This window comes from Protopterus annectens, chromosome 10.part0 (assembly GCF_019279795.1).
Source record: "Protopterus annectens isolate FY-2018-M chromosome 10.part0, PAN1.0, whole genome shotgun sequence".
Classification (NCBI taxonomy): domain Eukaryota; kingdom Metazoa; phylum Chordata; order Ceratodontiformes; family Protopteridae; genus Protopterus; species Protopterus annectens.
This window is the reverse complement of record NC_056744.1, coordinates 865,382,643-865,404,041: the sequence shown is the minus strand read 5'-3', so window position 1 is coordinate 865,404,041 and position 21,399 is coordinate 865,382,643. Positions and strand designations below refer to the sequence as shown.

At 41.6% G+C, this 21,399-nt stretch overlaps 1 protein-coding gene across 1 annotated transcript in view; it reads left to right on the top strand.

Annotated features, from left to right (window-relative positions):
* The window catches only part of CDC7 (cell division cycle 7), a gene marked incomplete at its 5' end in the record, with an annotated part of 543,172 nt that overhangs the window by 307,768 nt on the left and 214,005 nt on the right, over positions 1–21,399 (top strand). Inside the window, 1 exon segment of the mRNA XM_044086817.1 lies at positions 16,481–16,499. Within this exon segment, the coding sequence (XP_043942752.1) occupies positions 16,481–16,499 (19 nt within the window).

The following is a 21,399-nucleotide window of genomic DNA, read 5'->3' as shown; positions in this document are numbered from 1 at the left end:
TATGAGACATTGAGTAGGATGAGAGGAGCTTGCACTCTGATTCTTCAGCTTTGAAGACGGCTGAGTTGGATCAGACCCACAGGTTGAGGAGGAATGCAGTGACAACACAAATGGGACGTTATAAGAACATAACTTTTTTTACTTTTAAAAAAGCACATCCAATAAGTTGCTGTTACTCAGGTTTGACTTTGTTTTATTAATTTCTTCATAGCATTTGCTAAAACATTAGTATATCTTTCAGACCCGTAGCTTTAGTAGTCTTATCTTCATAAACAATCTCCTTGATATAATTAATTTTATTCATGTTTTTCGATCTAATACCTATTTTATGAAGGCTCCTGGAGTTTATTGAATGTGCCTGTAATTTTTTCTAGATTAATGGAAATCTTATGATAGGTTCATAGGTGTGTAATAAGCTAATGGCCATGGAGCCTTTGCAAGTCTAGCCCATAGAAGTGCCATGGCATTGTGCCGTCTGATGTTGGTTCCCAGTGCCTCTATCAAGTAGAGCCACTGGAGTGATCCCCGGGGTGAACTTTGTTTCTCATCCACTCCTCAAGATCTCTGTTGAAGAGGGCCAGTGAGGTGCTCTGCTAGACATGTATGGGAAGAAGATTCCAGAGCTTAGGCAGTATCTGAGTTATGAACCTGTCACTCCAGCATATTCTGTTGACTGTGGTAATGAGGTTGAGGTCTCTGGAGCGTGTGTTGCGGAGGGATTGGGATTTCTTTAGATGTAGCATTTCTAACAGAGCTGGGTCAGACATGGCTTTGTAAGTCGAGCAGAGATCGCCTCATAGATGATATGAGACAGAGAGTTTGTCCATGTAGGACATGTGTTTAAGGCCTAGGTTCCTCTTCGTGAGGTACTTTTGTGGCCTTTACAGCTGTTGCATGTGTCTAGTGACGTACTTGCCAAATGGAGCATTATACTCTATGATTGACCTAATGAGGGAAGAGTAGAGAGAGAGAGAGCGATGATGACCTGTCTTCCTGGATGCAAAACCCTTGGTAATGAGATGTGCCACACAGAAGGGCTTTCTGACCACAGTGGCAATGTGGTGGTCGAAGGAGAGGCTGCTGTCAACTTTAGTCCCCAGATTTCTTAACGCCTTCACTGTTCAGTGGGCTCCCATCAATGAGTTTTTTCCCAAAGGGGACAACGCCTTTTTTTTTTTTTTTTTTGGCATTAAGCTTAAGGCCATGGTTTCGACAGCAGTAATTTGTCTCAGTGAGGCCTTTCTGTAGGATGTCTGCATCACTTGGGGAGTTAATAATGGCTCCCAGCTTGCAGTCGTCTGCGAATGTCAGCCAGAGTCCCTCCGTGTTGGCCTGGACTTCTGAAAAGTAGATTCCAAACAGGAGAGGACCCAGGACCGATCCCTGTGGGACTCCACTCGTGACTCTGTTGGCAGTCTCACTTGGAGTCTGCTACTTTGACACTGGGTTCTCTGAGCCAATTTCCAACCCACCTAGTGATTGTAGGGGTTGATGGCTAGTTTGGTGAGTTTCAGTAATTCCGGAGTGGAGAATGGTATCAAAGGCCTTGGCCAGATCGAGGTAGGTTGTATGAACTGCCTTGCCCTCATCCGCAGCTCTGGTGACTGACTCAAAGAAGTCAACCAGATTGAGCAGGCATGATCTATCTTTCAGAAAACCAAACTGCTTGGGATCTAGAGTTTGGAGATTCCATATATCCTTGCTAATTAGTTCTGTGATGATGCACTCCATAGCCTTGCATATTAGACCCGTCAGGCTAATTGAGCCTTAATTCCCAGGGTCTGTAGTCTCTCCCCCTTTATGGGGAGGGATGACTGTAGCAGTGCGCCATTTGGTACTGACAAAGTGTGAGGTGAGGCTGTGATTGAACAGAACACACATGTGCCAGTTCATTTTGTAGTTCAAGTAGAAAACATCCAGGGATATTGTCTGGTCCGAATGAAGCTGTATTCTTGGCCTTGGACAATGCAGCTTTTATCTGTGCTGCAGGAATGCTGGGTGCCTGACATTCCTACAGTATTGTGATTGGTCCTTGGGGGGGTGGGAGATTACATTTCTAGGTATTTCTAATTTAGATTTTTCAACTGTGTGTTTGCAACTTTTATCATTTGGGTTTAAGGTTTAATTTATCAATTTCAGCTTGGAGAACATTAACACTCTCCCATTCCTTTCTTTTACAAATATACCAATTCTTTACTTTACCATATAAGTAAGCTTTTGCCATATTCCATAGTATGGCATTAGTGACCTCACCATTATTATTAAATTCCATAACGTAATTTATCTCTTAATAACTATTCATTAAAGCCTTTTATTTTAGTTGTATATGCCAGGAATCTTTGGCAAGAAATTAAATTGTTTGGGCTTATTTATTTCAATGTAATAATATTGTGGTCAGATAAGGAACATGAAACTATCAGTACCTCCTCTGTTTTGGAGTATAATGCATTGGATACCAGTACTTTATCATTATTGGTTTGAGTCCCAAATCTAAAAGAGTAGAGTATATTTTAAAGAAACATCTAGTTTTAAATCTGATACATCTCTCATACATATTGTATTATTATGATTTAAATGTTTTGCTACTGTAGATGACCTGATTTAACATTTGTAGTGCCTTTCTCTGATGGGATGCAGTTAAAATCACCAGCTATTAACATTTCTTCTTTAGAGAACCAATCCCAGGGACCCAATAGGTACTTGTAAGGAGTAGTATTTTTTGTCAATTTCTTTTGCCACCAATCCTAGTATACCATTCTTGTCAAAATAGGAATCCACTGTTTTAGGTAGACCTGACATTTTCCAGAGAAAAAGAATACCTCTGTTTGAACCAACATGAGAGCCAATTAAAACTGAATGATCTTTTAAGAACAATTTAGTTAATAAATGGGTTTCCTGCAGAAAAACAATGTTTTATGTAGAGTTCTTATTTAATTTATATTTAATGAAATATATGCTGGAATCTATTGGAACAATAGTTATAGAAACTATTAAGCATTACATTCACAAAGGAACAACCTGTTATGGACAGACACAATAAAGATGATGTGAAAAATTCAGAATTAAAAACATTAACCTCCAACATGTAACAAAGTATTCCAGGCTTGATGAAAAGTTCATACAAGCCACTTACTAACAACATATAACACAAGCAATCACATTGTTGCTGCTACTTCTGTATACATAAATTGAATGTTCTAAATATTTTACACTTTACTAGAAAACCAAAAAAAAAAAAAAAACTACACAAGTTTAATGTGTGATTAAAACATATCAAATAGAAGAACTTTAATTATAAACATTTATTTATATATTAGCTGCCATATTGACGATATGCTCAGACCATTAATAACTGAAATATTTATATGAATTAAATTGTGTTGAGTAAATGTGTTTAAGGTGCATTTGCTGCATTTGCCTATAATTTAACCAGAGTAACACTAGTGTCCTATATATGTACAACATTGTATAATACATACATAACCTTTTTACAAAGTGTAGCAAGTACAAGTAATGAATCGGTACCTATATTAACATTTTGCTTATATAAATTACTTGGATTTCCACCGCATTCACTACAAAAACACTCATTAACTGATTATAAATCCCTATCTAATCTCGGAGACTAAAAGCTTATGAAAAACAGCCTGCATAGATTTTGGCTATTTACATTCATATTCCTTATCTAACTTGCTGAATTATAAAGCAGGCCGCTAATGTCTGTATTTTAGAAAAAAGTATGTTAATCTTAATAAAATTGTATGTGGTGTTCAACTTGTTGTTCCACAATTCTCTTGCACATCTCCGAGTCTTCTGACTAATAAAGTGGTGCTACAGCATTGTGTAGTATGACCAAGTGCTTCAACTAGGAATAATGCTCATTAAAAACTTCAGAATTGCATTAAAAAAAATCAGTGTACCAGCTAAAGAGGGAATAGGACACTCAGTAATGTTGAAAACATCTTACACAAATGTCCACTCAACTGTTAAGTGTACATTTGTGTATTGTTTAAGCTTTGATGAAAACACCTGTATCCCACTTCAAATATGTACCCTTTGTGCTTCATTTCACTTGTTCCTCCCTTCAGTAATTAAATAGGCGTTAAAGCTAAATAAAATAAGCCATTCAGAAGTTTAATTTGTTGCCATTATATTAAATGGCACCACTCACTATTTACAGTTTGTCTTTAATACTGGGAAATCTTTTAAAAGCTAGAGCATTTAAAAGTCAGTTTTAGGAGTCCTTTTCTGAGTTCTGTAATCTTCCTGCTTCTGAGGGGTTAAAGGTCACTTTGCACTTCCTCTCTGATTCAGGAGCTGTTTGGGAAGGATTCGGAGTGAAGCAGACACGCACACAAGCTGAAAACATTTCTCCAAACTGTTCTGAAGTAATTTAGTGGAAATAGACCGAAAATATAGTCTTTAAACAAAGAAGGCTATTGGACACATTCTGCAAGCCACATTTTAACAAAGACTTTTTTAACATTATATAAGCAGGGGAAAGTTATACAACCTTAACTTCACTTGAAAGAAAAGAGGATTAAAACTACATCGGTGCACACATTTTAACTGTCCCCCACTGTCAGTAACACGTGGATATAAATTATTAATTAAAACAGAGTTTTAACATTCCCTTCTACACACATGCATTTCCCAGTAGGCAAACCAGCCCTCAAACCAGGCTTATTCTATTAAAGTTACTGAGTTATTCAAAAGGAAGGAGTGAAAGGGCAGAAAAGAATGGAAAAGGAATAAAAAATGAAAACCGTAGGATAGTTCCTTTTAGATTGATGTAGTTTGGTCAACATAAGCTTATTGCTATATATTTTACTCCATGTAATGAAAAACAGTAACAGGGAGATTAATACTTGTAAACTGAAATGAATGCAAGGAAAATAGAAAAGTATTACCTTTGGGTGATTGCATTTAAAAGGTGTTTCAGAAACTATCCATTTTAAGACAAATATAAATAACAAAGTTTAAGCAAATTATTTTTTCTGGACAAAGGAAACTGCGTCTTCTAAGAAATCAAATGCTTTTTTCCCCCTGTGGCAAGAATAATCTTAGTCTTGCAATGTATATTAGATGAGTTTTTATGCTGGCTTGCTTCAGTGATTTTTTTTTTAAGAGGAATAAAAGCTTTTCTTTTCAAAACCATCAGAAAGGAATAGTCATTGTCAAATCTAATGAAAGAATCACCAACTTTTATGAGTGAAGCAGACCAGGCTGTTTTCAAAACTATATCCTTTTCTTGACTAGAAATTTGACTACCTTGGATTTGAAAGTTTTTTTGCTTGGTGTCACTACAGTCCAAAATCTGTGAGCCCTCTCTGTGCAAATGACTGCTTCAGGAGGGTTTAATGTTTTAGGGATCCAAGTGGATAAGAAGTTTACCATATCTCTTTCTAGTTGCTCGGACTCCATAAATCCGGATGTTCCTCCTTGCTCTATTCTCCAGGTTCATCATTTTTTTCCCAAAAACTTTTGTTGAAGTATAAAATCAGTGTTATGTTTTTTTTCTCTGTGTGCTGTCTCTGATGGAATCCTCCATAGCAGATGTCTGGAATTTGTTTCACTACTTCCTTGATTGAATCTGCTTTGTACCATCTTTTATTTTGTCGACTTTTAGTCCAAAGTCCAGTTTATCTAGTTTTAAGGATATATTACAAAGAATAGACTGCATCTCTTACTTCACATAATTTTCTTGTGAAAATACTTGAGTGGTTCATCTTCCTTTGATAAATCTCTTGACAGGAGAATATTTGAAATGTAAATTTCTTTTTCCACCAAAATGTCCCAAGAAGTTTCCAACACAATATTCCAGCTTATTTGAATGATTTATGATGAAGATGGCATTTAATCCTGTCAAGCATGTATAGGAGAAGCAGAACAAAATCCCTGTGCTGCTAACTGCTTGCTATCTTAGCCACGCCCTGGATTGCATCTTTTTCATCTCTGACTGGTTTAAATGGTCTTGCATTTGAGTTATTTGAACTGATTTTCGTATCTATCATCCATCCATTTTCTGGCAATCCACTGCATCCTTCCCACAAATGAAAAGATGCCAGTGTATCCTGGCAGCCCATGGGTGCAAGACATTGTGACCCATTCTGGAAAGGCCACTGGTCTATCACAGAGCGCACACACGCACACAGTCTGTCATTCACAGACCATACACTCCTACAGGTAATTTGGAGAATGTTAGTTGACAATGCAGGTCATTAGGAGATGAGAGAAAATCAGAGCACCTGAGGAAGGACCTACATGAACGCAGGGAGGGCAGGCACCCCACTTGAAGGCAGCTATGTTGTCAAGTAGCAACACTGCACCAATGGCAGCATTCTGTTTCTTTTTTAAACCTGTGAAATTTGGTTTTGTCCGTTCCCAGGTTGCATGTTTGCTATTACTGACTGTTTAGGAATCCCCCTTAGTTTGTTTTGTCACATTTTTTCTCACACATTTTTTCTGCATGTCAGTAACACTGTTTTTTCTTCTTGGCCTATAGTTTCCTTGGTATTCATGGTTCAGGTGTTACCATAACAATATTCTGTTCAAGATAGATGCATTGCTATGTAGAGGACATTCCTTTATGGGAGTGATTTTACTGACGTGGGCAACTGGTTACTGTCCTTGAACAGATGAACAAAATGCATCTAGTGCTGAACCTTTTGAAGATTGGTATGCTGCTTGTGCATGCATGTTTGTCTCAGATGCCTTACTTTATTCACCTTATTTTTTTACAAGGTAAATAGGGTGGGGTTTCTGCCATGGGAGCAGAGTCTTGGAGTGTCCTTGGATGATATGTCCTCACTTAAGGGCCAATTTATTGCAGTTATCTGGTCATTTTTTTTTCTAAAAACATTTTCCTGATTAAGCGGCTCCTAAATATTAAAACTCTATCAGTGATAGATGCAGGTGTTTTTTCTTATCTTGATTATTGCAACACACTTTACCTTGGCTTTTGGATGGTGGCCTTGCCCACATGTACTGAGTGCAAAATTCAACAGCCAGATTTTTGACTGATTTCACTTGGTGCAGTCTTATTCCTGTGCTGTGGGATATGCAGTGGAGGTCATTGGCTGCAATGTCATTTTTCTGGATTTTATTTTATTTGACGTTTGTTAACCGGGTTAGTCTGGCTGGACAGGGTGCCCCTTTTCAGCAGACACCTGAGGAGAAAAGCTCCAGGTTACATAAAATTTAACTATACAGTGAAAAAAATAAAGCAAGACTTGTAGCAAATGAAAGTTTTGTCATTATACAATAGTAAAAATCAAATAGGAAAGATAAGTACATCAAATAATATTTGTAGCATGCAAATAGAGATACCAGGAATGAAGCATACGTAGTGCATTACTTGTTGATCTTCAGGCACTCCCACAGTTCAAGTCTTGTCTGAAACGTATTTTTTTAGCACCGTACCAACCTGCTCGGATCCTAGGCTAAGTGACTGTTGGTGGTTCCCTGAAACTATTTAGAGACTTCAGATAAGCATTTATTTGCCAACTTTCAGTCCTGTGAAACTTGCTGTGGTCCAAGAGTCAGTTGTGCGATTCCAAAACCAGTACATCATTCAGAAGGTCCCTCTAGTGCATTATATTTCAGAGTCTGTTTAAGCCAGTGGAGAGATTTTTTTTTCTAAACTAGCAGTGCTTAAAGATCAGCGTGCTCATTGCTGCAGTATGGTTTGATTTTGTTAATGGCTTCTCTTTAGACAGTTTAACAAAATAAAATTCTGCGCAGGTATGGTTTTGGCTGAGTTCAGTCTTCATTTCTTCTGTGTTAACTGCTACTGATTTTATGTTAAGGCTGTGAAAAACTGAAAGGCTATTAGCCCAGCTAGATAGAATTTTGTAGATATGTCATTGTAAATAAAATCCACTGGCTGGTTTCACAAATGTAATGTAAAGAAAACTGTTAAATGTTGAACTTCCAAAGTGTAACCACAGTGCACTCTGCTGGAAGAAAGCTAATAAGTAAAGCATTTTGACTGATCTCAAAGTTTGGAGACAAAATGTCTGGACTAAGGAATTCCTTCTGTTTTCAGACCAGAGTTAATTGCAAGGTTTTGCATGTATAATATCTTTTATTGTTTCCTGGCTAGGTGCAAGCTTACTAAGAAATGTAAATTTAGAATTTCTGGTAGCGTAGGAGCCAGAGAAGTGTCAAAAATTATGTAATCTAAAACAAGTTAGCAGTGATGTATTACCAGTTTTAAGAGATCTGAGAGAGAGAATCGGAGCATTTTGGATTTTGTCTGAAGAACATCCATTCACCAGTACCCTGCCTTTGCTCTGTATGTAAGTAGGAACTTGGACATTAGTGTCTCTGTTAGATATAGATAGAAAATAGTAAGTTTAGTCTAGCTGTTTTCTATATTTGACAGACTGTTCTACAGTATTATTTTAAGCATTTTCCTATGATGTCTGAACTCTTGATTAGCACTGTGTTGAATAGAGGAGATTTGTCTTGTGTTTTTATTATTTATTAAATATTTTTAAACCTTTCAACTGCGGCTGTTTTGTGTAGAGAGAATTTTAAGCTATAGAGTGCTTTGCATGTATATAGTGATACTATACAAAGCTACCCCAATAAGCCTTAAAAGTTCTGGTCACACTTAGTAACTGGATAATAATATTGCACAGTAAAATCGAACACCCTTTGGTAAGGTCTTTATTAGTAGCTGCTAATAGTTGGTGGCAGCTGTCGGGAAGGGGCCTAGCTGGAGAACCTATGCCATGGTACTGTATAGACTGTCAGGAAGGTGCATAGTTGGAGAACCTATGTACATACCATAAAAATAATAACAACAATAGAAATAACAAGTAAATGAAAAATGTTTAAATGGAGCTCCCCTATATGACAGGTTGGTTCAATGTATTTTGTAACAAATAACTCTTTTGAGTACTAGTAAAAACATGTAAAGTATTTGAAAGGTACTATATAAAGACACCAACACAACAACTGTCTTTAGGGAATAAATTTTATTATGTATGTATTTATTCATTTGCCTATAAACTTATGTATTTAAACATTTATTTACAAATTTATTGAAGTTAAAATATTGGATTTAGTTAATATAATATATTTATGATTTATATCAATGGCTTACATAAATGTACGTAAATGTTGCAAATTGTATGGTTATATCTGGAAGTACTGGCACTTTAAAAAACAAATGATATGCTATTAATGAGAATTGACAGCATGTGCACTAATTTTAAATACTGCAGTGAACGGAAGACCGTTGTCTGAGGAAGTTCTGCTATTGTGTGGAACGAAAAACGCAGTTAGCGTTTCACAGTATTTGGTCTTTTTTTCATGTTTTATTTTGTGGTCGAATAAGTGGATTTAATAAACAGTAAGCCTTTGTGAACTGTTTTAAAGGCTCCGTTTTTACAGCCGGTGTTACCAGCTTGCTACATTTCCTGGTTCGTTTAAGTGACTTGGTGTGACATAGTTGGAGAACCTATGCCAGCCTTCCCCAGGAGTGTGTGTGTTTGTATATAACTTATATCGTACAGTGTGTGTATCAGCTACTTGGGTAGGGACATGAAGCACTGGTATGACGGAGAAGGTGCTGGAGGATGTTCTTCATTCCACATTGCTGCAGTCCTTACTATTGGGTAGTCCGCTGTCCAGTCGGCCCGAATACCAAAGTATATGGCTGACGTCGGTCAGGGCGCATTAGACTGACGTCAGTACGTCAGGGTACTAATGCGCATGACCGACGTCATATCCTCAGTCTTTTTTGCCGCATGGTCCGATGCAGAAGCAATTTTGCGAGTGCAGGTTGGCGTTCTGAAAGTTTCTGAAGTCAGGGTTTCAGACCGAATCAAAGTTGGCTAAGTACCCCGTTGGGGAATATTTTGGTTTTTCTTGCCTCAGTATTTAACCGGATGTCAGAAAAAGTGAATAACTGTATTTCTTGTGGGAAACAGATACCTCATAGGGATTACCATACTTTGTGTATACCTTGTTTAGGGCCTGAGCACGGCGTTGTTGGATGCCGCTCTTGTGCTAGATTTAACAAACGCACTATTAAGAGGAGGTTAGACTGTGCCAGGTTAGTGTTTGGGAAGCGTTGTAATTATAAAATGCCGCCGGATGCTCCGGCCGCTTCGCTAAAAACGCAAAGATAAAGCAGCAAAGCCCAGGGTGGAGGAACCGACAGTCCCAGGCCGGTTCTTTGGAAAACTCAGTGGAGCGGAGGTTTTGCCAGGTGTCTCTTTGGAGTCTCAGGGAGAGACTTTACTGTTACAGGATGTATCCTCTCAGGAAGTAGGCCAGCCTGAGGGGGCTTCTCAGGTGGCTGTTCTTCCCTCTCTTCCTAAGGTGGTTAGAGCCTCCCCTTCAGTTTCCAAGGCTTCTTTGAGGGGCAGGCCAAGTTTAGCTTCTGTGGGGGTTTCTCCTAGTACTTCAGGATCTTTGCCTAAGAAACATATGCTTAAAATGGCAGAGGATTTGATTACTATGATTAGGGGTTCTATGCCCCCTCCTGATAAGAGGCCTAGGGTGGAACCTGAGTTTGAGAGTTTTGAGCAATGCTCAGAGGCTTCGGAGTCTTCGGCTGAAGACTTGCAGGAGTACCCTCCTTATTCTGATTCTGATGTGGATGATTCTACTCCTTCTGCTTCTCCTCCTGAGGATTTTTCATTTTCAGAGACTCTGCATTCCATGAGGGAGCATTTTAAATGGGAAGGTCAAGATTTCTCTGATTCCAGGAAAAGGCTTAGGGAATTCTTGTTTTTACCCCAGCATAGGCCTTTAGCTATACCTCCTGTTTTGAATGTGGTGGAAGATGTGTTTGCAGAGGCTTCCCTGAATCCTGATTCTTTGCCTCCTGCCCCAGTTAAACCGGATAGGTATTATAGGGTGCCTGAAGCTCATAAGTATCTTTTTAAGAGTCCTAGGGCAGACCCAGAAACGGTCTCTCAGGAGGCCTAAAGGTGTGAAGGCCTCAGTTGTTAAAAATCCTGTCCCTCCTGATAAAGAGGCAAGGGCTTTGGATAGATGGGGAAAGAAAGTGTATACTTCTTCCACTTTAGCCATGAGGGCGTTGAATTGTCAGTTTCACATGTTAAAATATCAGAATTATCTTTTCACAGTTGAAATCTAAGGTGGATGCTCTGGCTGAAGGTATTGAGTGTAAAGAGTTGCAGGATCTAGTTCATGTGTCTGAACAGGTGGGTAAACATTCCTTGCAGTGTGGTTTTGATGCTGTGCAGGCCTCCTCCAGGGTGGCTGCCACTGGTTCTGTTCTTCGTAGGCACGCCTGGCTGAGAGATCAGAATTTAGCTGAGCATGTTAAGACAAGGATTTTGGATGCTCCTTTACAGTCTGATGTGTTTGGTTCGCCTGTGGAAGCAGTTTTGATGAAAATGGAGGACAAGGCTAAGTCTATGCAAACTGTTAAAGATTTTTTGCAGGTGCAGCCTCCGAAGTTTAGTAGAAATTGGCCTACTAAGGGATGGACTTATCCTGCTTATGATTCCCAGTCTAGGGGTAGGTCTAGACGTGGTAGGGGCAGAGCTCAGGGTTCTTTTAGGCCTAGGACAGGGAGTTCCCCTGCTCAGACTTCTGGTGAGGGCAGGGGTCAGTCCTTTCGTAAACAGACCCAATGACCTACCTTTTCTGCTGCCAGTACATTCTCGCCTGGCAGCACCTTTGGGAGGAAGGCTGTCTCTTTTCAAAGAAAATTGGGATTTAATTACCCAAGACAGATGGGTTCTGGATATTATTCACCATGGTTACAGGTTTTATTTCCATACCTTGCCTCCTTTCAAAGGCATGCCAGACATTCCTCCTCTTCAAAGGACAGAGGCTCACAAGCAAATTTCTCTGTTGCTCCAAATAGGGGCCATTCAGTCAGTTCCTGTGCCGGAAAGGGGCCTAGGATTTTATTCTCGCCTGTTCCTGGTACCAAAGAAGGGGAACACGTGGAGACCAATTCTGGTTTATCTATCCTCAACACTTATCTGGACATTCCCAAGTTCAAGATGTTGACGTTACAACAGCTTTTACCTCTGCTGGGCAAAGATCACTGGATGGTAACTTTAGATCTCAAGGAAGCTTACCTTCATGTGCCAATCAGACTAAGTTGCAGGAAGTATCTGCGTTTTCGAGCTGGAAATTCTCATCAGTTCTCTGCATTGCCCTTTGGCTTATCTACTGCGCCCAGAGTATTCACAAAGGTTCTGGCTCCAGTGATAGCTTACTTCAGGCTAAAAGGAATCCAAATCTATCCTTACTTGGACGACTGCCTGATTCTGGCTCAAGAAAAAGATCTTCTACAGCATCTGGAATATGTCATAGCAGTGCTAAGATGCCTAGGGTATTCTGTGAACGAAATAAAGTCCAGTCTAGTACCCTCTCAAGACATGTGCTTTCTGGGTGTGAGACTGAATACAGCAGCCCAGATGGCCTTTTAACCCGGACAAACAAAAGAATCTTTCCAGTTACTTCCATCATCTATCTCTTCAGTCCGGGCTGACTGCAAGGACAGTCCTTCAAGCCTTAGGGTTCATGGCATCTTGTATTCTGGTGCTTCCCAATGCCAAACTGCATATGAGGAAGCTACAATGGTATCTCAAAATCTGTGGACACAGCACTGCCAGGATTTGGACACTGTCATTCAAATAATACCTTGCATTCAAAAGGAATTTTTGTGGTGGGCTCAGGAATGTCACCTAAACAAGGGACTCTCTGTGACCCGCCAGAGGCAAGTCAGATTCTAACGACAGATGCCTCAGATATTGCTTGGGGAGCTCATCTAAATGGAAAATGGATACAAGACAAGTGGCCTGTCAGACTACAGCATCTACATATCAACATGAAAGAGATGTTAGCAGTTCAGTTTGCATTAATTGCTTTCAAGGAGTTACTTCTTCCAGGGCAGGTGTTGATTCTAACAGACAACACAACTGTCATGTGGTACATCAACAAACAAGGGGGAACACATTCGTACCCATTGTGCAGACAAGCAATGATTTTGTGGGAGACTGCGCTCAGTCTGCAACTAACTCTTCAGGCAAGGTTTCTGCCGGGAGCACAGAACTCCTTAGCAGATGTATTAAGCAGACAAATCATGGATCCCCACGAGTGGAAACTGGATCTTCATGTATTTCAAAAATTGACAGTGTCATGGGGAACTCCAGACATAGATCTGTTCGCTTCTCCACTAAACCACCAGCTGCCAAAGTTTTGCACAAAGGGATTTCATCACACAGCTTGGAAAGTGGATGCTCTTTCTTTCAGTTGGAAAAATCTTCATGTGTATGCCTTTCCACCTCTGCCTCTTCTTCCAAAGGTGCTTCTAAAGGTCAGACAAGACAAGCCAAGGATGATTTTAATAGCTCCAGATTGGCCTCGGCAGCACTGGTACCCATTACTGAGGAGTCTGGTAAGGAAGCCTCCATGGCCTTTACCCTTGATTCCACACCTGTTGTCTCAGAGGGACGGTCATCTGCTCAATGTCAAGCTTCACTCTCTACATCTAACAGCCTGGCATATTCTGTTTTGAAAGACAGTAAGTCTCAGCTTCCTCAACAAGTTTTAAATGTGATTATGGAAGCCAGAAGACCTAGTACAAGGAAAGTGTATGCAGAAAAATGGAAGAGATTTTTGTTTTGGAGTGCAGCAAACAATTTGGAGATTACTGAGCCAAATTTGAGTGTGGCTCTTCAATATCTCACTGAGTTACTGGACAAAGGTTTGTCTTTTTCTTCCATTAAGATTCATGCTGCAGCAATTTCAGCTCACTATGATTGTGACCCACCATTGTTTTCGCATCCTTTGTTCAGGCAATTTCTTAGAGGGGCAAAGAATATAAGACCCCCACGTAGAGCTCCTACTCCTGCTTGGGATCTCAATTTTGTGTTGGAGAAACTTACTCTACAACCTTTTGAGCCTCTTGGCTACTGCTGACTTGAAATACTTGTCATGGAAGACTGCTTTTTGTTGGCCATTACTTCTGCAAGAAGGGTTTCTGAGTTGCAGGCCCTTATGGCAGTGGAGCCTTTTTGATTTTTCATAAGGATAGGGTATCTTTACATTACTAATCCTTCCTTTATGCCTAAGGTGGTTTCTAGTGTGGCTTTAAACCAAACTATTCATTTGCCTACCTTTTATGCAGATCCCCAAAATAAGGGGAAAAGATTTTGCACACTTTAGATGTACACAGGCTTTATGCGTTATTATTTGTGCAGGACTAAGGATTTTAGGCAGTCTCAGCAGTTGTTTGTTTCTTTTGCTTTGAGTTCTAAGGGCAAGCCTGTGTCAAAACAAACTATTTCTAGGTGGATTGGGTGTTGCATTGCATTTTGTTATTCCGTCATGGCAAGGAGATTCCAGCTGGGATTAGGCCTCATTCCACTAGGGCTACTGCCACTTCCACAGCATTTCTAAGGGGTGGCAACTAAGGATATTTTGGAGGCAGCTACTTGGAGTTCAGTGCATACTTTCTCTAAGCATTATCACCTTCCTCTCTACTCTAAGTCTAGGGCTGGTTTTGCCACAGCTATTTTGCAAGGCATGTTGTCAGTTCCTGCTTCCTTATGATTTGCCAGCCTCCCTTACCTCTGCTTTGGGATTCTACCCAATAGTAAGGACTGCAGCAATGTGGAATGAAGAACATAGTACAGTTTTGTACCTACCATAAATGTAGATGTTCGAGTATCCACATTGCTGCAGTCCAATTTACCCTCCCTCCTTCCCCTCTGTGTTTAGGGGTGGTTGTGTAGGTGAGGTTATATTCTGCTAATTGTGTATATATTGTATATATATTTTTGGTGCAGGTATTTTGGGAGTTTTTGGTTTTTGGCCTTATCTTTTCAGGGTCTTCTGACATCTGGGGCAAGAAAAGACTGAGGATATGACGCCGGTCATGCGCATTAGTACCCTGACGTACTGACGTCAGTCTAATGCGCCCTGACCGACGTCAGCCATATACTTTGGTATTCGGGCCGACTGGACAGCGGACTACCCAATAGTAAGGACTGCAGCAATGTGGATACTCTAACATCTACATTTATGGTAGGTACAAAACTGTACTTTTTGGCTTCACCCCTAGGCTGAGACCTGTACCTTATAGCTGTGCCTGTGGGGAGTCTTGTTGGGGCTCTGGAGATGCAGGGAGAAACCAGCCCCAGACTGGCTGTGATCTCAGAGTGCTCTTAAGGGAAATTGTACTTTACTGTGTGTAATTTTTATCCTTCCGAATGTGGACGCCCCTCACTGGTGTTAGTGGTGAGGATTGAGGCTCCTTGATTTCTGGACTAGTGCACGGGCATCGCACATTAATTGGTTGGCAGTGGTGGGATATCCACACCACCGTATTAATTGTTTGGCACATACCAATTGGCTTGTAGTGGTGTACATAGTGAATTCCTGTAGCTTGTGTACAGTGATCACTGAAGGTATTTTTGTACTCTAAATCAGCCATGCAGTGAATATTCAGAGTTCAGATGACAATTGTTTTATTGCTTTTGTTAGCTTATTCAGGGAAAGCAGGCAAGCATGTCAGCAGAGGAGTATGGCAAGCTGACAGAGCCAGTTGGCTGAGATGTGCCAGGCTAAGGGACTGGTGTATGGAAACCTGACTAAGGCAGGCAGACATGATTGCAGCTTTGGTCACAGCTGCATCAGAAAATGGCAATCCGGAGGATGATCAGACTGGCCATGGTGATGTACAGCACTCAGAGAATGGACACCTCAACCTTTCTGCAGAGGACTTAAAAATACATCTGGAGCTAAAGAGACTTGATTTGGAGACCAGATGTTTGGAAACAGAAGCAGCAGAGAGACTGAGACGTCTACAAGCTTAGGAGAACAAGAAACTGCTACGCCTGGAAGCTGAGGAGAATGAGAGGCGCAGCACAAAAAGGAGATGCTGACTTTTTGCCAGAGTCATGGTGGTAATGGGGAAGGGAGTAACTGAACCCCAGAAGCACAAAAGGTCAGGAAGTTTCTTCCACATTTAACAGACTGGGATAATTTTGATAGTTACATTCATATGTTAGAGGGTATGTAAACAGTATGATGTTGACCAAAGGCTTTGGGTACAGTTCCTCGCCCCTTACTCCATGGTAAAGCTGTAATTGCGTTTAAGCTTTCTGATAGTGAATTTTTTGATTATACTGCTAAGAATTGTCAGAATTCTGTTAAGTTATAGGAAAAAGTTTTGTGAGCATAGACACAAGGTAAATGAGAATGTGTGAATATGTTGCTGAACTGAGCACTTATTTTCATTGGTAGGTGAGTGGATGTCAAGTCACCACTTTTGAAGGGCTGGCAGACCTTTGGTGAGGGAACAATTCCTTAGCACTTTGCCTGAGGACATGAGGATCTGGTTAGCTGATAGACGATGTGCTACTTTGAGTTGGGGAAAAAGAGAGACCTATACCTAGCAAGCTTTGCATCCCTGCACAGGAAAGGGACCCCCAGTACTGCTCATGGGTCTAAAGGAATCCATGGTGGGCAGCCTAGACTGCCCCAACAGAATTTGCCAATAGAGGAAGCCACTAGTCCAGGTTCATGTCCAGGACCTAGGGTTAAATGTTTTGAATGCAACCAGTGGGGCCACATGGCATGTAGATGTCCACGGAAGCAAGGTGGGGAGCAAAAGGTGAGAGCCAGTAAGTGGGAAAGACAAAATGCCCAACAGTAAGTTGTCTTGAGACAAGAAGGGTACCAAACTACCATAAGAGTTTATTATCCTATCATTGTGAATGGCAAAGAGGCCATTGCTAAGAGAGAGTCTCTGAGATGACAATTGTGAAGCCTGCAATGGTTACAGAGGCGTACTACTTGCCTGGGCAGTCTACTCCAGTCAGAGCTTTATGGGGGACTCCATTCCAATTACCGTTGGCAAGGGTTCACCTTGGCTGGGAATGTGGAAAAGGAAGCCAGCAAATAGGTGTGTTTGAGGATATCCCTGTAGATGTCCTGATAGAGAATGATTTTGGTAAGGCAGTACCATGTGTTTGTGCAGTTGCATGCAGTCAAGCTTTGAGACTAGCATGTGGGTCTGGTAGCCTGGGAGAGACCCAGACAGACCACATACTTGCAGCCAGGACTGGTAAGGTGGTTACTTCAGGGAGGGAGCTAATGTGTAGCAGTGAGACTGAAGGTGAGCCACAGCTGCTTGTGGGTACTGATGTTCCCTTGGACAGAATGACTGCAAAGGTAGAGGTGAGTAGTAGTACCCAGGCTGACAGTGAGGCACCTCTATCGGAGGATACCAGACTTCCTGTGGAAGGGGAACTGGGAAGGATTACAAAGAGTTGAGACGGGCTCAGCTGTTAGACCCTACATCACAAGGCCCTGAGGCAGGTAGCTAGTGAGGCACCTGATTCTCAAGGGAAGGGGGAATCTGTATCCTGGGACAAAGGGTTACTGTATAGAGTGGACCCCTGAGGGAGGGCTAGAAGGTGAGAGTACAGCAGTTGGTAGTGCCTAGATCCTACTGTCAGGCACTTCTAGCCATAGCCCATGATATTCCCTTTGCAGGTCATATGGGCATAAAACGTAGAGAGACTTGTGCAGAACTTGTATCGGCTTGGCTTGGAATTTCCAGAGATGTAACGGGTACTGCAGGACCTGTGAGCAGTGCCAAAACGTAGGCGAGGCAGGAGACAAGGTGAGAACTCCTTTGATGCCTTTGCCTGTGATTGAGGATCTATTTCAGAGGGTAGCTATGAATATTGTGGGGCCTCTGAGTACCCTAAGGTCCACAGGGAAAAAGTATATCCTAGTGGTAGTAGATTACACTACAAGATACCCTGAGGTAGTGGTGTTGTCTCCATTGAGGCAAAAAAGGTGGCAAATGCTTTGTTAGAGATTTTCAGCACGGTAGGTTTCCCAAACGAAATACTGACTGAAGTGCCAATTTCATGTCAGACCTGCTGACTTGTCTGTGGAAGTACTGTGGGGGTGAAGCACCTGAAGACCACCTCCTGCCACCCCCAGACTAATGATCTTGTTGAGAGGTTAAACTCTACCCTCAAGTCCATGCTACGGGTGTTTGCAGACCAGATCAAGAGGGAGTGGGACAAATATTTGCCCCATCTGTTTGCTTACAGAGAGGTTCCCCAGGAATCCATGTTTTTTTCACCCTTTGAATTGCTGTATGAGCATAGGGCGAGAGGACGTTTAGATTTAATTCGTGATGAGTGAGAAGGTGAGTGTGAATCCACAAGGAACCTGTTGTAGCATATGTCCTAAACCTCAGGACAAGGCTCTGGGAACTCATGGGCTTGGCCCAGGAGAACCTGGCAGATGCCCAACAGAAAAAGGTTTGGTATGACAGGAGTGCTCAAGCTAGAGAGTATGCTGTAGAGCAGCAGGTAATGGTTCTCATTCCTGTGAGACACAACAAGCTGCAAGCAGCTTGGGAGGGACCCTATGAGGTGTTAAGAAAAGTGCTGTTAACTACATGGTAGAACTGCTAGGCGTGAGGCAGGGGCACACATTGTACCATGTTAACATGATGAAACCTTACCATGATAGGGAGGCCCTTGTGTTAAGTATTTGCAGTGGATTGCAGGAGGAGTCTGCGGGAGATCTGGTGGTCTCCTCAGTGAAGTTCGAGGAAGGGGTAGCAATATCCCAGCAGCTATCTCCTACCCAGGTTTGAGAAATCCAAGCAGTGTTACAAGAGTTTGGGGACTGGGAAACCAGGGTGCACCCACCTGGCGCAGCACCAGGTAGATACAAGACCCCAAAGGCCTGTTGGGCAGGCCACTTGTAGGGTGCCCGAGAGAGTCAAACAAAGTCTGAGGGAGGAAATACAGAAGATGTTGGAACTAGGGGTAATTGGAGTCCAACAGTCCCTGGGCCTCCCCAGTGGTGCCAAAGAAGGATGGCAGCACCAGGTTCTGTGTGGACTATAGGAAATTAGTCGCACAGTCAGATGCTTACCCCATGCCTAGAACAGATGAGGCCCTAGAGCAGCTGAGTGGGGCTGAGTATCTTACCACCATTGATCTTACCAAGGGTTACTGACAGGTGCACTTGACTCCCAGTGCTAGAGAGGTCAGCCTTTGTGACTCCTTTTTGCTGGTATGAGTTCACAAAGATGCCCTTTGGGATGAAGAATGACCATTAAGCTGAGCAAATGTCAGGTTGGTATGGCAGAGGTCTCCTACCTGGGACATAGAGTTGGGGAGTGGTAAGATGTAAAACTGCCAAAGTGAAGCCATTCAGGCATGGCCTGCACCTGTTACCAAAAAGCAGGTGAGGGCATTCTTAGGGACAGTAGGGTACTACAGAAAGTTCATCCCCAGTTCTAGTACCATAGCTGCTCCCCTCACAGACCTGATAAGGAAGAACAGGCCAGATAAGCTAGTGTGGACCCAGGCATGTGAGCAGGCATTCCAGTAGCTTAAAGAAGCTTTGGGAGGACCCCCCGTGTTAGCCAGTCCAGATTACAGCAAATAATTTGTTGTGCAGGTGGATGCTTCAAACCATGGGGTTGGGGCTGTACTTGGCCAGATCTCTTCAGAGGGGGAACACCACCCAGTGGTTTATCAGTCGCAGGCTCCAACCCAGGGAGGAATGCTATGCACATGTAGAAAAGGAATGTCTAGCCATAGTATGGGCACTGCAGAAACTTCAGCTTTATCTGTATGGAAGAAAATTCACTGTAGTTGCAGATCACTATCCTCTAACATGGTTACACAGAGCCAGCCAGCAAAATGCCAAGTTGCTAAGATGGAGCCTAGGGTTGCATGCATATATGTCAGTACAGCACTGCAGTGGGGTTAGCAACACCAATGCAGATGGGCTCTCAAGACAGGGAATGGGTAAGGTATACTCAGATTGACCTAACCCTCTCAAGCAATGTTTCTCAAGGGTTACTTAGTTTTCAGGGGGGGAAGAAATGTGAAGAACAAAGGCTGCCATCCCAGCTAGATAGAATTTTGTAGATAATTCTATGTCATTGTAAATATTAATTTATGTAAATATTAATAAAATCCACTGTTTCACAAATGTAAAGAAAATGGTGTTAAATGTTGAACTTCAAAAATGTAACCACAGTGCAGTCTGATGGAAGAAAGATAAAGTAAAGCATTTTGACTGATCTCAAAGCTCTGAGACAATGTCTGGACTAAGGAATTCCTTCTATTGTTTTGAGACCATGAGACCAGAGTTAATTACAAGGTTTTACACGTGTAATGTCTTTTATTGTTGTGGTTTCCTGGCCAGGTGCAAGCTTACTAAGAAATGTTAATTTAGAGTTTCTGGTAGCCTGGGAGCCGCAGAAGTGTCAAGAATGATGTGATCTAAAATGAGTCAGCAGTGATGTATTATCAATTTAAAAGATCTCAGAGAATCGGAGCATTTTGGATTTTATCTGAAGAACATCCACTCACCAGTACTCCGCCTTTGCTCTATATGCAAGTAAAGTGCTTCTCTTAGAAATGGATAGAAAATAGTAAGCTTAGTCTAGCTATTTTATGTTTGTCGGACTATTCTACAATATTTTAAGCATTTTCCTGTGATGTCTGAACTCTTGACTAACACTGTGTTGAATTGAGGAAATTTGTCTTGTGTTTTTGTTAAATATTTTTAAACCTTTCATCTGTGGCTGTTTTGTGTAGAGATAATTTAAGCTCTAGAGTACATTGCATGTATATACAAAGCCACTCCAATAAGCCTTAAAAGTTCTGGTCACTCTAACTGGATAATAATATTGCACATTAAAATTGGACACCCTTTGGTAGGGGCCTTATTAGTAGCTGATATTAGTTGTTGGTGGCACCTAGTACTACCTTATAGAATGGCAAGAAAGAGCATAGCTGGAGAACCTGTGCCAGCCTTCCCCAGGAGTGTGTGTGCTTGTATACAACTCGTATCTCTGTGTCAGGTACTTGGGCAGGGACACGAAGCACTGGTTGGTCAGAGAAGGTGCTGGAGGTTTTAGCTTGACCACTAGGCTGAGACCTGTACCCTATAGCTGTACCAGTGGGGAGTCTTATTGGGGATCTGGAGAGAAAGGGTGAAACCAGCCCCAGACTGATTGTGATCTCCGAGTGCTCTTAAGGGAAATTGTACTTTACTGTGTGTGTACTTGTGCTTCCCAATGTCGACACCCCTCACTAGTGGTGGTGGGAATTGAGGCTCCTTTATTACAGGTCCAGTGCACGGGTGTCAGATGCCTTTATATTCATGAAGCAGTAACCTGTGTGTATCACATCAAGACATATATTTAAAGCTTTCTAAGATTTATCTTCAAGTATTTTAAAGCCATGGTATAAGTGGAGTGATGAGTAAAATTCTCTATGAAAAGTTCCTAAGGAAAACACAGCCTCATGAACTTAAGCAGAAGCAAACAGACTTCTTTTGTTTTGTTTTAAATGCTATTGGTAAATTATTTTTTATGCTCATGTTCATGATGTA